Source organism: Sus scrofa, chromosome 18 (assembly GCF_000003025.6).
Source record: "Sus scrofa isolate TJ Tabasco breed Duroc chromosome 18, Sscrofa11.1, whole genome shotgun sequence".
Classification (NCBI taxonomy): domain Eukaryota; kingdom Metazoa; phylum Chordata; class Mammalia; order Artiodactyla; family Suidae; genus Sus; species Sus scrofa.
Genome location: NC_010460.4, coordinates 18496560 through 18511399, shown reverse-complemented (window position 1 = coordinate 18511399; position 14840 = coordinate 18496560). Strand labels below are relative to the sequence as shown.

The 14840-nt window shown below is 47.0% G+C and overlaps 1 protein-coding gene across 1 annotated transcript in view; it reads left to right on the top strand.

Moving 5' to 3' along the window:
* CPA5 (carboxypeptidase A5) overlaps window positions 1-14840 on the top strand; it is a 53491-nt gene that overhangs the window by 24977 nt on the left and 13674 nt on the right. Inside the window, exons 2-4 of the mRNA XM_021078824.1 lie at window positions 4033-4243; window positions 5423-5504; window positions 6494-6628. Coding sequence (XP_020934483.1) covers window positions 4128-4243; window positions 5423-5504; window positions 6494-6628 — 333 coding nt within the window. The 5' untranslated portion in view covers window positions 4033-4127. The remainder of the gene's footprint in view (window positions 1-4032; window positions 4244-5422; window positions 5505-6493; window positions 6629-14840) is intronic.

The following is a 14840-nucleotide window of genomic DNA, read 5'->3' as shown; positions in this document are numbered from 1 at the left end:
CTCAGTGGGTTATGAACCTTACTATTATCCATGAGGATGTGGGTTCAATCTCTGGCCTCCCTCAGTAGGTTAAGTATCTGATGTTGCCGCAAGGCTGTAGTGTCTCAGATGTGCCTTGGATCTAGTGTTGCGGTGGCTGTGATGTAGGCTGGCAGCTGCAGCTCCATTTTGACCCCTAACCTGGGAACTTCCATATGCCATGGGTGTGGCCCTAAAGAGAAAAAAGAAAAGAAAAAAGCCAATATTAGGGAGTTCCCGTCGTGGTGCAGTGGAAACTAATCCAACTGGGAACCATGAGGTTGCAGGTTCGATGCCTGGCCTCACTTAGTGGGTTAAGGATCCAGCGTTGCCTTGAGCTGTGGTGTAGGTCATAGACATGGCTTGGATCTGGTGTTGCTGTGGCTATGGTGTAGGCCGGCACCTGTAGCTTTGATTAGACCCGTAGCCTGGGAACTTCCACATGCCGTGGGTATGGCCCTAAAAAGACAAAAGAAAAAAGACAAAAAAAAAAAAAAAAAAAAAGAAGCCAATGTTAAAGAATATAATGATTGAAAAATTTCTGAAATTTTGTGGAAAGAGAGCTACCCCCAGGTATAGGAATCCAATCGCAAGCAGGATAAGCTAAAAGAAATTTATACCTGAACACATTATGGTGTATCTGAAACATACATAAAGATAAAACTGCAGAACATCAGAGACCAAGAAATCTTCAAAGCAACCAAGGATAAGAAAAGATCACATACTAAAGGAAGTAAATAGACTAATTGATTACCTTTTAACAGCAAAAGTGGAATTTGGATGACTGGGATAATGTTTTTAATGTACTGAGAGAAAAACTATAATCAACCTCAAATTTATATCCAGTACAACTGAATGAAATAAAGGAAATAAAGAATTTTCAAGCTAATAGAAACAGCTTCACTAAAGCAAAAAATTTAGATATATACTTCAAGCAGGAGGAAAATGATCCTAGATACAAGATGTATTCTTCTAGGAGGAATATCAAGAACTCTAGGGTTCAGAGAACTCTTCAGGGGTTCTTTTGGGATCTGTAGATCCTTTTTTGTCAACCCAGTAAAACATTTAAAAAATTATTTTAAAAATTATTTTATCTAGCATGTTATTTCATTTAGGTAGGATTAGTTAAGTATTTAAGCTACTCACCTGCAGGAGATGAAAGTCCTTTGCACAACTTCCTTAGGCTAACTCTCCTTGCCTCTTCATCTATATGGAGGCCACGTTACCTGTCCTCATGGCATGTTGTACCTTTCCTTTGAGCGCATACATCAGCTATATTTTCACATTTATTTGGAGCTCCCTGGGATCTCAGAGGGTTAAGGATCCAGCATTGTCACTGCTGTGGTGCGGGTTTGATCCCGCAGGAACTTCCAGATGGCACAGGCATGGTCAAAAAATACATTTGTTTGTATGCTCTTTTTTTTTTTTTTCTTTCTTTTCTTTTTCTTTTTAGGGCCTCACTGCTGCATATGGAAGTTACCAGGCTAGGAGTGGAATTGGAGGTGCAGCTGCTGGCTTACACAGCCACAACAATGTGGGATCCAAGCCACATCTGCAATCTATACCACAGCTCATGGCAATGCTGGATCCCCAGCCCACTGATCGAGGCCAGGGATGGAACCCCACATCCTCATGGATGCTAGTCAGATTCATTTCTGCTGCATCACAATGGGAGCTCCTATTTGTATGTTCTTTAAATCAGTTGTCTACTTACTGCATTAGAAATCTAAGGGCCAGGGAGTTCCCATCCTGGTTCAGTGGAAATGAATCTGACTAGCATCTATGAGGACGCAGGTTTGATCCCTGGCCTGGCCCAGTGGATTAAGGATTTGGAGTTGCCGTGAATTGTGGTATAGGTCGCAGATGCGGCTTGGATCTGGAGTTGCTGAGGCTGTGGTGTAAGCTAGCAGCTACAGCTCCGATTAACCTGGGAACCGTCATATGCTGTGGGTGTGGCCCTAAAAAGACTAAATAAATAAATAAACTAAATAAGAAATATAAGGGCCAGGTCTATATTACTCCATATTTTATTCTTAGACCCTGGAAAGTACACATAGTAGGTATTCAGTAAACATTTAATGTCTACTTAATTAGATATCTTATAATGTCTAAAAATAGCAATTAATTAATGAGTAATTAATTTTTGAGTGGGAAGTCACTATTAGGTATTGTTAGATCAAACACAGCTGTGTGTCTCTGGGTTTGATCCAGCCTTAGAGGCAGTCTTTGGGGGCTGGTGAATTCCCATAGAACTTTACTGTTTAATATGACAGTCATTAGCCACATGTGGCCCTTTAAATTATTTAAATTAACTAAAATTAATTAAAATTAAAAATTCCTCAGTCACACTAGCACTGGTGGGTGTCCTATTGGATAGCACATTAGCACATAGAACGTTTCCATTATCACAGAAAGTTCTACTGGAAGTGCTGCTATAGAATTCTCAAGAATTCTTAACTGCTCCTCTCTCTCTTTTGCTCTTGCTCTCCACCTCTCTCTCTCACTCTCCCCCGAACCCTAAACCAACTACAGGGATAGTTGTCTTATTATTAGTGACTTAAAATGATGCTTTTGAACAAGAGGATGCTGGGTACTTTGGATGACTAGCACCATCCCACTATTTTTCCTTTTAAATTCCTAAGCTATTGTTTACTAGTACATTCTTTTATCCCTATTTCTCCTGAAGCTGAATGTTACTTGGGTGGAAAGCCTAATTGCTTTCTTTTCTAGGTCTTTAGCCCCTTTGCTAACGTTTCTGTCTGAGAGTCCCCAAAGCCAGGGTTCTAGGAGAGTTTGGCGTGTCTGAACAGCTGAACTACGAGATAATGGAGTAGGTCCAGTGGGGTGTGGGAGCAGGGCATTCTCTCAATAAAAGAGCTCCCCTCTCTGCACACATGGCCAGTTAATTGGCCTTTCTGGGAGAGCATGGATGGGGAGGGGGCTTCTGAGAATTGCCGGTGACAGTTAAGTGGCCTTTTGTTGATGTCCTCTGCTGAACAACTTGGATTTAGTCTCTGCCTTTCCTCCACCTCCTGTGGATTTTCTGTTAAGATTCATCATTTACCATTCAGGCATCATCTTTCACTTTCTCCTTCTAATATGACTGCTTTGTGTGCTGGCCTCTGCTTTATTCTTAGTGTTCCCAGACCGTAAAGGGGGCTGTGTGGGGCTTCAGCAGCATCAAGAAATTGACTGCTCTCTGTTGAGAAGCATAATAATGACCAGGGTGCCCTTCATGTCTACAGAAAGTGCACTCCCTATCCCGGCATAATGATGACCACCTGAAGACTGAAGATGGAGAGAAGGGACCCTTCACTGAATTCCTTCTCATAGAATAGACATTTCCTTTGTTCCCCTCTCCATTCTCTTCTCTCCCCTTCCCCCCACTGCAACTAGAGCCCTGAACTGAGATGCAGCTGTGACGAAGAGCTACCGCTTTCAGTTAATAAGACATTCTATTTTGCAGGCTTTGCCAAGCCACTTGACCCAGGTTGCCTCATCTAATACGCACCGCCCTCCCCAAACCCTGTGAGGTGGGGAGGGGAGGTATTATTAACCCCATTTGACTGATGAGTAAGTTGAGATTTAGATCTGGTCAGTTGCTCCAGATCTTTTAGACAGGAAGTGAGCACCCAGCTCTCTGTGTCTAAACCTGGCCTTTTTTCAGTGGCATCCACTCCCTTATGTGTCAGGAGGATATCTGTGAGTGGATGGGGAGGGAGAAGAAGAGCAAAAGAAAAGATCAGGAGGAGGGAGGAAAGGAGTGGCTTCCTTGGGCCTCTGGCTTCTCTCTTCTTTCCCCGATGCTGGAGGATTTGATGTTCACGAGAGGCTGGCCCAGCAAAGCCCCAGGGAGGAAAACAGCTGAGGGCCTTGTCTTCCCCTTCTCCTCTCTCCCTCCCAGGAGAGGACTTGGCCAGAAGTGGGGAGGGGTGCCCCAGCTCTCCAAGGCCCAGTGTGTGCTGGGAGTCACACGCAGGGTCTCCCTGGAGAGAGCCTAATGCACGTTCTCAGGCCGGGCCTGCCGGCCTTTAGGTGCTGTGCTGTCCTGAGACCTGGCCATGCCTGTAGGGGAGGAAAACGCCTGAAGCTCACCTGGAGGAAGAATCATGCCAGGTTCCCCCAGAGGAGGTGCGGGCCACGGGCTGTCCCCAGTGGACAGGCGAATGCTCCTGGTCTGCAGCTTTGTCCTAGCAGCAGCTTTGGGCCAGATGAATTTCACAGGGTGAGTGGCTGCTCCAGAGTTGGAGGGAGGCTTGCTGGGAGCCAGGTGACCGGGTGATCCAGTGGGGAGGTGGCTGTCCTCTGGGACCTGATCAAGGTGGAGAGATTCAGGATTTCTTTTCCCATCCTGAACCCATTTCTAACTCTGCCATCTCCCACTTTCATGTGCAAGGGCATGACACACAGCGGTATTATTATCCCTCCCTAAAACTGGAGTTCCTAGTCTGGGGTCCACGGGTAAGCTTTCAGGGCTCCATAAATCTCCTGAAATTATATGTAAATTTTTTATGTACTTAGTTTTTTTCTGGAGAAAGTGTTCATAACTTTCCTTCAATTCTTAGGAATGTTATCCTGTTACCCACCCCCCCAAAGACCCCTAATGTATGGGTGTGGTATTATCCTCCATTGAGTAACAATAAGCATGAGTAGTATACATCAGGCCCTCTATGGACATGATTTCTTAGCTTCCCAAAGATCCCTCAAGATACTACTCCATAGTATCTGCGTGGTAGAGAAGAGGAGACACAAGCTTAGAGATGGGGTTCATCGTCCAGGGTATCAGAGTCGGTCAGGGAGGGAGCCATCAGCATCCCAGGCTCAGACCTGGCTCAGATGCAGAGGTCACACTGGTCAGTTGTGCCACCTCCCACCCCCTCTAGCAGGACTGGCAGGAGCTCAGCTTCCCCCTGTAAGGTAGGATGGACTAATCTCTTCCCTGTCCTCTAGCTCTTGGGAGAAAGCAGGAGAGGGCACAGGGTTGGGGCAGACTTGGCCTTGGGCCCTTGTATAAAGAGCATGTGGGGCCACCATGATGCTGCTGGCTCCCGGTATGTCTTCCTTTATCTCCATCATTCCTTTTGTTCTCCCTCCCTCCTCCATCCCCACATTCCTTTCCCATCATTGCCCCCTCTCTTGGCACTGGGTTCTTCAGCAGCACTGACAGGCTCTGCTTAGTCCCCTGGGTGGTCTGTCCTTGGGACTGGAGAGACCGTTGTCCCCAGGCTGAAGGACTTTCATGCTTCCCAGAGTTACAGGTCCTTCTGCTGAGGAGTCCTCTAGCCTCCAGCCACCCGGCCAGTCCCCACTGTCTGGCCTCTTTTCCACTCTGTCTTCTCCAAGCAGCACAGCCTTCCAGGAACCCCTCTCAGCAGCTCCCTCTGCCCTCCCTGTGTCATTCCAGAGACCAGGTTCTTCGAGTCCTGGCTAAAAATGAAAAGGAGCTTTCACTTCTCAGGGATCTGGAGGGCCTGAAGCCCCAGAAGGTAAGGACCCCTCAGGGTTTGGGGACATATCCACCCTTCCCTCACAGTGGCCTGCACCTTTGGCTCCTTGTCCTGCTCCCCCCACCCCAAACCTGCCCTCTGGATGTCTCTGCCAAAGATCTCACTCTGTGGGAAAATCAAGTGTGGTTCCCCTTTAGGCAAGGCTGGTAACACTCGCCCTGGAGGTTGGGTGGCCCTCCTTGGCTCTCCCCTCTGTCCCAACATGGGGGCTTGCTCTTAAAATGGCTGGAATTTTAAGGAGGTACATGTATCTCTGGGTGGGATGCCATACAGCACAGTGGGCTGGACTCAATCTGTTTCCCAATTGAAATGGCTTAGCTTGGCAAACCTGTGTTTTATTTGGGTTCGTCCCTGTCAGCCTGCGCATTGGTTTCTGAGAACATTTGTCCTTTGCAAGTATTCCACAGTGGAAAATGTTTTCTTCAGCTATTGTAATAGAAGGGTTTTGTTTAAGGGCTGTTGAAACAACCAAGTGTTTCAGGACATGGCTCCAAGTTCCCGTTCCTGTTTGTGCGAGTGCCGCACTCAGCTAGGACTCAGAAAGCTTTATAGTGATTCTCTCCAGTTTTCGAGCTGAAAAATTCAGGTGGCAGGGGATGGGGATCCAGGTCAGGCCTCTCCTGTTCTTTGGGGTTGGGGAGGGAATGTTTCCCTCTTCTCACCAGGGTTCTTGTTCATGTTAATGTCCCAGATGATGAGCTGTCTCACCTTTAGAAACTGTTTTGGGCTCTTTGGATCCAGGTGAAGTTACATTGTGTGAGGATGGGAGACAAAGGTGCTTGATGTTAGAGAAGGCATCTCAGTGACTTGGTAATTTTGTTTGTCCCTGTCTTTATGCTGGGCCTTAGGGGTTTCATTTTGGAAGTGGGGCCCCTTTTAAAAACTGTATAGGAGAAGATCATGGGGCTCTCCAGGGTGTCCCCAGGACTGTGCGATAAACCTGCCCATTGTTCTTTCCTTTGATCAAGGTGGACTTCTGGCGTGGCCCAGCCAGGCCCAGTCTCCCTGTAGATATGCGGGTTCCTTTCTCTGAATTGAGAGACATCAAAGCTTACCTGGAGTCTCATGGCCTTGCTTACAGCATCATGATAAAAGACATCCAGGTGAGGTCCTGCCCCATTGCTGTGCCTGGGGTCTCACCTTCCATATCCCTTTCTGGTTTGGGTCTGACATGGGGGAAAAATACTCAGAGTTAAAATGGACATTTTCTTTCTGGAGTTAAACCTAACATTTTTGTGAACCTGGAAGGAATGAAACCTCATACTTCTCGAAGAAAATTTAAATCTAAGGCAGAGTTCATAACTCATAATGTGGTTGTGGCAAGGTGGCTTGTGGAGTCCGCTTTGTTTTGTTTTTGTTTTTGTTTTTTTTTGGCCGCACCTGCGGCACGTAGGCATTCCTGGGCCAGGAATCAAACCCGCGCCATAGCTGTGATCTGAGCTGCTGCAGTGACAATGCTGGATCCTTAACATGCTGCACCACAAGGGAACTCCTTTCTCTCTTTTTTAATTAAAAAAATTGAAAAGAAATTTTTATACAATTTTAAAGATTACTTTCCAATTGCAATTATTACAAAATATTGGCTATATTCCCCATGTTATACAATACATTTTTGAGCCTATCTTCCACCCAGTAGTTTGTGCCTCCCACTCTCCTACCTCTGTTTTGCTCCTCCTCCCCACTGATAACTACTAGTTTGTTCTCTATATCTGTCCGTCTGCTCCTTTTTTGTTGCGTTCACTCATTCACTGCATTTTTTAGATTACTCGTGGAGTCCTCTAATGGAGGGATTTGCAGTTCATGGCAAAGGAGGCGACAGGAGAGAAGGGAGAGAGGAGGAAATAACTCCAGTCTTTCCTAGGCACCATGGGGAGGGAGGCAGCTCTTCTGGATAGCTCCCTTTGCTTTCCCAGCTGCTCCCTCCTGTCTCTGATGTGTCTCAGACTTCCTTCATTCCAGAGAAGCAGAAATGAGAGAAGCAGAGTGAGAGCCCTGCTGTGGTTTGCCTCCCGCCACCTCCACCACAGGCCCTCAGTTCTGGGTGCCTCTCCCAGAGGAACGGCTCTGTGAGAAGCCACTGCAGGCCAGCCCTGGGTCTGGTGAAGGGAGATTTCATCCCTGGCACCCATTCTCCCCACCCTTGCTTGTGGCTGCATCTTACAGCATCTTTTCTGAATATCATGAAATTCCATTTTAAAGATATCCCAAGGAGCCTCTGTCCTAAAATGATTCTTTTGAGCATCACTGGGTTGAATCTCTCTGGCTGCACCCCTCTGCAGATGCTGTCGTGTACCTGTAGATTTGTATCCACGCAGATTCCTGCCCAGCTGCAGTGCACTGCAGCTAAAGTCTTGTAAGGGCTCTGAGTGTGGGAACACACAGTCCCTGGAGCGCACACACTTGATGCTGCGTGCCAGGAAATAAATGCATTAGGTGTGTTCCTTCCCATTGAAGAGCAGGCTGGGGCACTAAGGTCCATTCAAAGGTCTTTCTTCCTCCTCAGCCAAATATGTTTCCCGATCAACATGTGGGGGTAGGCTCTTTCTCTAATGAAATCCCCCACAACAAAAGTGGGGAAACTTTCGCAGGCAAGAGAGGCTACCACATCGAAAGAAATAGTGCTCAATTCTCATTTTTCACCTGAGCCTGCATTTTTTTTTTTTTTTTTTGTAACTTAGGCCTTCACCCACGGCATATGGAGGTTCCCAGGCTAGGGGTCACATTGGTGCTGCAGCTGCTGGCCTATGCCACAGCCACAGCAACGCCCTATGCCTGCATTTCGAAGTTGGCATTTCTCTGCTCCTGCCCTGCCCTGGAGATCCTGCAGCACTTGGAAAACAATTATGAAGAGGTCTCTAACATTTTTCTGTTGATTTCTTCTTATTAGGAATGGCCCAGAGGCACCTGTGAGCTTCCCCCTTCACTGGCTCCTCTGGACCTGTCCTTTCCTGCCATTCTCAGCCCTGGATTCCATCAAGGGTGGAGTGGGGGAAGGGAAGGGGCTTTTCACTCCCTCACAGTAAGATGCCCTGGCCTCTGGGCCCTGACTTAGTCAGGCACTATTTTCACCAACAGCTCACTCTGTCTGCAATGCATCAAACTTTGTCATATTTGAGATCACATTTTGGCTTCGAAGGAGCTGGGGCTGGGAGGAGGCTGCTGGTTGAGTTGCTGTGTGGCGACGATGGGGGAAGGTATCTGGGAGGAGGGAAGCTCAGAGGCACTAATAGGAAGGAAGGGCTTTGCACCACTCAGGTTCTTGGCCTCCAGCCTCATGTTTTAGTTGTTGACATACATGCCTGATTGCTCCCTGTCTCCTGCATCTTCTCGCCCCAGTATTTGGCATGGCGTCTCCTGCCCTATGGGCCCTCAGCAACTTGTGCTGAATGAGTTGCTCTGTTGGCAGGTTCAGGAAGAGCACTGGGGGAGAGATGGGACTGATATCTTGGTCTCTGTCTCCGGAGGCTGCCCTATGCCCCTCAAGGTGCAAGATCATTTGCCTTAGTTCTCTTTATATCCCAGTGCCTCCCACAGGACCTGCCACTTAAATGGGCCTTATTAGTAAATATTATTGACTTAATGGATGTGAGAAGGAAAGGAAAAAGGAGGTGTGTTTGCTTGTTAGTATCAGGCTAAGAGAAAGTGTGAAAAACCTTGGTGTCAGCTTTCACTTTGGCCAGAGACACTGGAGATTTTTGAGGAAGGGAAGTGCTCCCTACCCCAACCCCCATCTTGTGATCAGAGGGATGCTTGAGATAGAAGAGGTGGGTACCCACGGATACAGAGATACCTACTGTGTGCTGGGTATTGGGCAAGGCAGTGGAAATGGATGAACAATCTAGTCTCTGTATCCGCGGGGAGCTGGAGTGCTGTGGGGGTGGGGAGCGGAGGGGAGTAAATCAGTGATTACAATGGAGTGGATGATGTGCTGATGGAGTGGAGCAGGTTGCTATGGGAGCGAGTACAAGAGGCACCGCACGTCGCTCTGAGGCTCTGAGAAGGCGGTAATTACGGTGTGGCTGAAGAGCAGGAGGAGGGGTGGGGAGGGGAGGGGGCCCATGATTGGCGATGAGGCCGGACCAGAGCACAAAGGGCATCCTCCGCTGGGTGAAAAGGTCGAGATTTTATCCTGAAAACCGTGGGGGAGCCATCGGAGGGCTCTGACATGATCGGATTTGCATTTCAGAAAAATCCCTCTGACAGTGACAGTGTTGACAATGTTGAGTTGGGGACAGGCGCGGGGAGAGACTGACAGGCAGGAGGGTGGTGAGGAAATTGCAGTGGGCCAGGGAAGAAATTATCTGATTCCGAGTGAGCTCTATTTGCATTTAATTTTTCTTCACCTCCTCATTCTTTTCAGCCCTTTGGTTTTTTTTTTTTTTTTCCCTGGGATGAGTCACCATGGAAAAGCTTCACTTGAGCAATCAGCTCTGTGGATTTTAATGGCTTTTTTCTGATTACAAAATTAATAAATATTCATGGTAGATAATTTGGAAAATAGGGGAAAGCACAAAGGAGAAAACAAAAATCACCCATGCTCCGAGCACACTCTAGAGCAAAATATAATTTAGTGTAAATACTGCTTCGCCAATTTTCCCCTCTCTCCTGGATCATTTCCATTAGCATACAAATATAGAGTTATTTCTCTCATCTTAAAAAAAAAAAAAATCCTCTCTTGATCCCTTCCCCCTACCTCCCCCTATCCCCCAATTTCTCTTCTCCGTAGAGCTAAACGCATAGGAATAGTGGCTGAACTTGCTGTTTCTGTCCTTTCCCTCTGACCGACTGTCCACCCCCTGCTTCCCCACAGCTGCCCTCAACAGTGTCGCACAGCTCCCAGGTCCAGCTCAGTGGTCAGCTCTGAGCGCTCTTCGCTCTTTCTCTCCTCTCTGGCACATGGCTCTTCTTTTGGCTTCCAGGACACTGCACTCTTCTGGCTTGTCCCACTTTACCAGCTGCACGTTTGCCTATTTTCATGTTTCCCAGCTGCCTTTCTACCTCTCCTTTATCCCCTCATCTAGGATCATGGCATTGAATACCTTCAACCTCCTGAATTCTCCCACATTTATAGCTCCAAGTCAGACTCAATATATCCACCCTGAACTCCAGACTCATGTAGCTGACCATGTACCACCATCTGCGTGGCATTTCCACCTGGGTGTCTAATAGGCATCTCAGACTTGCCAGGTCCAAACTGAGCTCCCCTGGCCTGCTCCTCCACAGCCTTTGCCAACTTGGGAAATGACAACACCCTCCTCTGGTCACTCAGACAGGAAACCTGGAGTTGTCCTTGCCTTCTTACATCCCACAGACAATCCCTCAGCAAATCCTATCAGTTCTCCCTTCAAAATATATCATACCATATCCTATGCTACTACCACAGGCCAATACCCCATCAGCCCTCACCTGGATTATTCTAGTAGTTTCCTAACTGTTCTCCCTGATTTCATCCTTGCCTCCTTATTGCCTAGTCTCAAAACAGCAGCCAGAGGTGTCTTTTTAAAAATATGCAAGTCTCAGAGTTCCCATCATGGCTCAGCGGAAACAAATCTGACTAGCATCCATGAAGATACAGGTTTGATCCCTGGCCTTGCTCAGTGGGTTAAGGATCAGGTGTTGCCATGAGCTGTGGTGTAGGTCACAGACATGGCTCAGATACCCTGTTGCTGTGGCTGTGGCATAGGCTGGCAGCTGCAGCTCCAGTTTGACCCCTAGCCTGGGAACCTCCATATGCCATGGATGCAGCCCTAAAAAGACAAAAAAAAAAAAAAAGAAAAAAAAAAAAGGCAAGTCTTATTATGCACTACTCTGCTTAAAATCTTCAGTGACTTCCCATCTCATTTAGAGTAATAGCCAAAGTTCTTGTAATGGCTATAAGGCTCTGTATGATCCATGCCCTGCCCTGCATCACTCACCATTCTCCCCTTGCTCAGTCTCCTCCAGGCACTGGAGGATGCCTCCAAAATCCAACTTGCCTGACCCATTCTTGACTAGGTTCATGCCTCAGGGCCTTTGCACTTGCTGGTCCTTTATAGCTGGAATGCTGCTTCTGCAGATATCTGTATGGTTTATTCCCTCACTGCTTTCAAAACTTTTCACCCTATTTTAAGTTGTACCTTTCTTCTCTCACACTCCCCCTCATCCCCCTCCCCACTTTTCTCCTTGGCACCTTCTGCCTTCTGATATCCCCAGTGATTTACTTCTTTGTCTTGTTTATTCTCTGTCTTCCCTACCAGACTGTGTGCTCTATGAGGGCAGGCAATTTTGTTTCTTTGGCTGCTGTATTTTTTGCGCCCAGTGTATGCTTTACAAACTCTGGTGTGCCGAATAGAAGAGATTAAAACGTGGGAGTGCTGTTGGGTTGCCTGGGGGTGAGTGGCAGCTCTAATGGGGAGAAGAGGATAGGAGTAGGTGGGGAAAGGCAGGAACAATTGTGGGTCAGGCCCTGAGGGAGAGGCAGAGGCCAGCTGCACAGGGGTAGGTGTGGGGAGACAGGGACAGAAGAAGGACTGGTTCCTCTATTGGTCCCAGGAAGGGGCAGGGGCTGTCTGACTTACCCAAGTGACTGCTAATGGGGGCAGTCTGCTGTCCAAGTCCCGCAGACACCATTTCCCTCTGGAGGAATCCAGATTTCCTGGTCATGCCTTGTAATGCTTATTCCACCACAGAGTCCTGGACTCACCCCAAGAGTTACTATTGTTGTCCTATCATTGTCATCATCATTGCAGGTGGCATTTACTACGTGCTAGGCAATGTTCTAAGCATTTTACATAGATTAACCCTTCCAATCCTCACAAGAATAAAGTATGTGCAAAAGTACATGAGAACCTGATCCCTATTTTATGAAATCACAGAGAAATTCATAATTTGGTAAACTGAGGCACAGAGAACCTTGTCATTTGCCCAAGGTAGTGATAACATCAAGATTTGATCTGAGACAGCCTGGCTCCAGGCCCTGGACTCTTTACTCTTGTGCCATCTCCCTCCTCAGCGTGTGTGGAGGTTATTTATGTGATCTTTTCACTTTGCCTTTGGGGCAGTGAAGCCCGGGTTCCGTCTTAAGTTCTGAGGAGTCCCTTCAAACAACTCCAGATCTGGACTCCCCACCACCCCAAAACAGGCATGGACCTTAATTGCCCCCAGCCGTGCCCTTGCTACTATAAACAGGAGGCCTGGAAGAGGAGGCCAGGGACTCATGAGGAGAGCTGGCTGCTGTCGTCACAGAGTGGCAATGAGAACCCTTCTCCTGCTCCCCACCCACTGTTTCCCTGAGCTGCGTCTACTTTTCTGTGGTTGGAGCAAGCTGTAAATGCAGAGTCCCTTCCAGCATCAACTACACCTTTGGGGACCTTGGTCTCCTGCCTCCTCCATCCTGGAGTGCTGTTCTTTGCTTAATGTCCCCATCCTTCCTTACCTCCATCATAAATTAATTTACCCCAAAGTATTACTTTCTCTGTCAGGTTGTGGCTTCCAGGGAGGCAAATGGCTTACTTCTCAGTCTTTTTTTTTTTTTTTTTTTTTTTTTTTCCTGAGAAGCCTGACAGGACTGTAATTAGGCATTCCTGAGCCTGTGGCAAGACCGCATTTTTAGTTCTCCCATCCCCTTCCCTTAGTCCTGTGAAGGGAGCAAACATCTGCCTATTTTTCAGGCCAGGGCAGATTAGTGTTCCTGGAATCGGGGCCCAGCTGTGAGGGCTGAGCATTCCCAATTTGTTGTCGGTGTTGTATCCATTCACAAGGCTGTGAGGGTGTTTGGAAGGTTCTTTGCAGTTTGGTGCCGACTTCCCATTTGCCTCCAAGCTGTTGTGTGGAACAAAGGACAGGCTTATGGGAACTCTTCTTGTGGGTGTCCTTAGGCTGTGTGAAAAGAACTGGTCCTTTGGTCCTGTCTTCCCATTTTTTCCTCCTGTCCTCCACCTTCACCCAGCACTTCTATCCCTAGGAAGTTAGATTTATGGACTCTTAACCTTCATGGCAGGTGGGGCCATGTGGGCACCAGACTGGCCATGACTACAGGTACACTAGCCCAACCTGCTCTCTCCTCTGCAGCTGCTTGCCACAGCTGATGGTGCCTGGCCCACAGTGATGGGCATGCTTTAGTCATGGAGAGCTGTTTAGATTTCCATTGATTTCCTGGAAAGAAGACAAATTCCCTTTGTTGGAGTTTCAGGGTGGTGCTTGTGCCAATGAGGATCAGAGCTCCTCCAGCCATCTCTAACTAAACCAGCAATCCCAGCTTTGCCCAAGTGGGAATGTCCTCACCCTAGCCAGTTCAACTAGAAAACATTGCAATTACAATTGCCTAGTGTGTGGTTGGTGCTCAAAAAGAAAACCAAAATGAGCTTCAAACATCCATTTCCACTTCCATTTAAAAATCTGTGAACTTGAGGGTTGTGAGCAAGCTGACAGGGGCCATAAGGTAAGATTGACACCTGGTAGTGGCCTTGGCTACAGCAGGTGGGAGGTGGGGAGGGGCTCTCTTCCAACCCTGGAACCAAAAACTCCATGGCTGCTACTTTATTTTAGCCATTGGGGCATTTTGTCTTTGTTTTACTATTATTTATTCACTTAGAAGATTTTACTTGTGAAAATAGTATGATCACATTGCCAAAAGGTGAGAGTAAAGGAAAAATCGCTGAAAATTGTAATATTTCTATCCTAAGAGGTATGTTAACATCTTGGTGTATTTTTTGGCTTTTTAGTGTCTTGTTTTCTTATGCTTGGGGTATTACTTTTTCATTATTTTAAAATACTTTTTAATTATAAGAATAGTATGATGGACTTTTTACCTGTCGTTAATGTTTTATACATGTGCTTGCTCTTTCTGTTTATACACACACACATAAGCATATAGTTATGTTTATCTTTGTGTGTCACATACACATAAACATGTAGTTATGTATATTTGTGTGTGGTGTGTGTGTATGTGTGTGTGTGAGAGAGAGAGAGAGAGATAGAGATTCTGATTAGATTTTAGTTTTGATAGCTAGCTAGCCTTAAGGAACCCAGCACTAGAGACTAAGATATCCATATTTTAAATCTCTCCTCTACCCCTTGTTAGCTTTTCTATTAAGTCCCTTTACCTATCTAATCTGCTTTATCTCTAAAACATGAATAGTTAATTCTTGCCATGTCATCGAGTCATCTGACCAGATCAACTGAGATGATGAGGATAGAGATGCTTGGTGAACTCAAAGACTCTGGCCTGAAACAGGGCATCATCAGGATTTATTTGTGACCCAGAGCTGCAAACCAGGGTGACTTTGGGTTGAAGGTTTCTGCTTTCCCAGCATGGACAGTGCTGAGTCCTGGGGT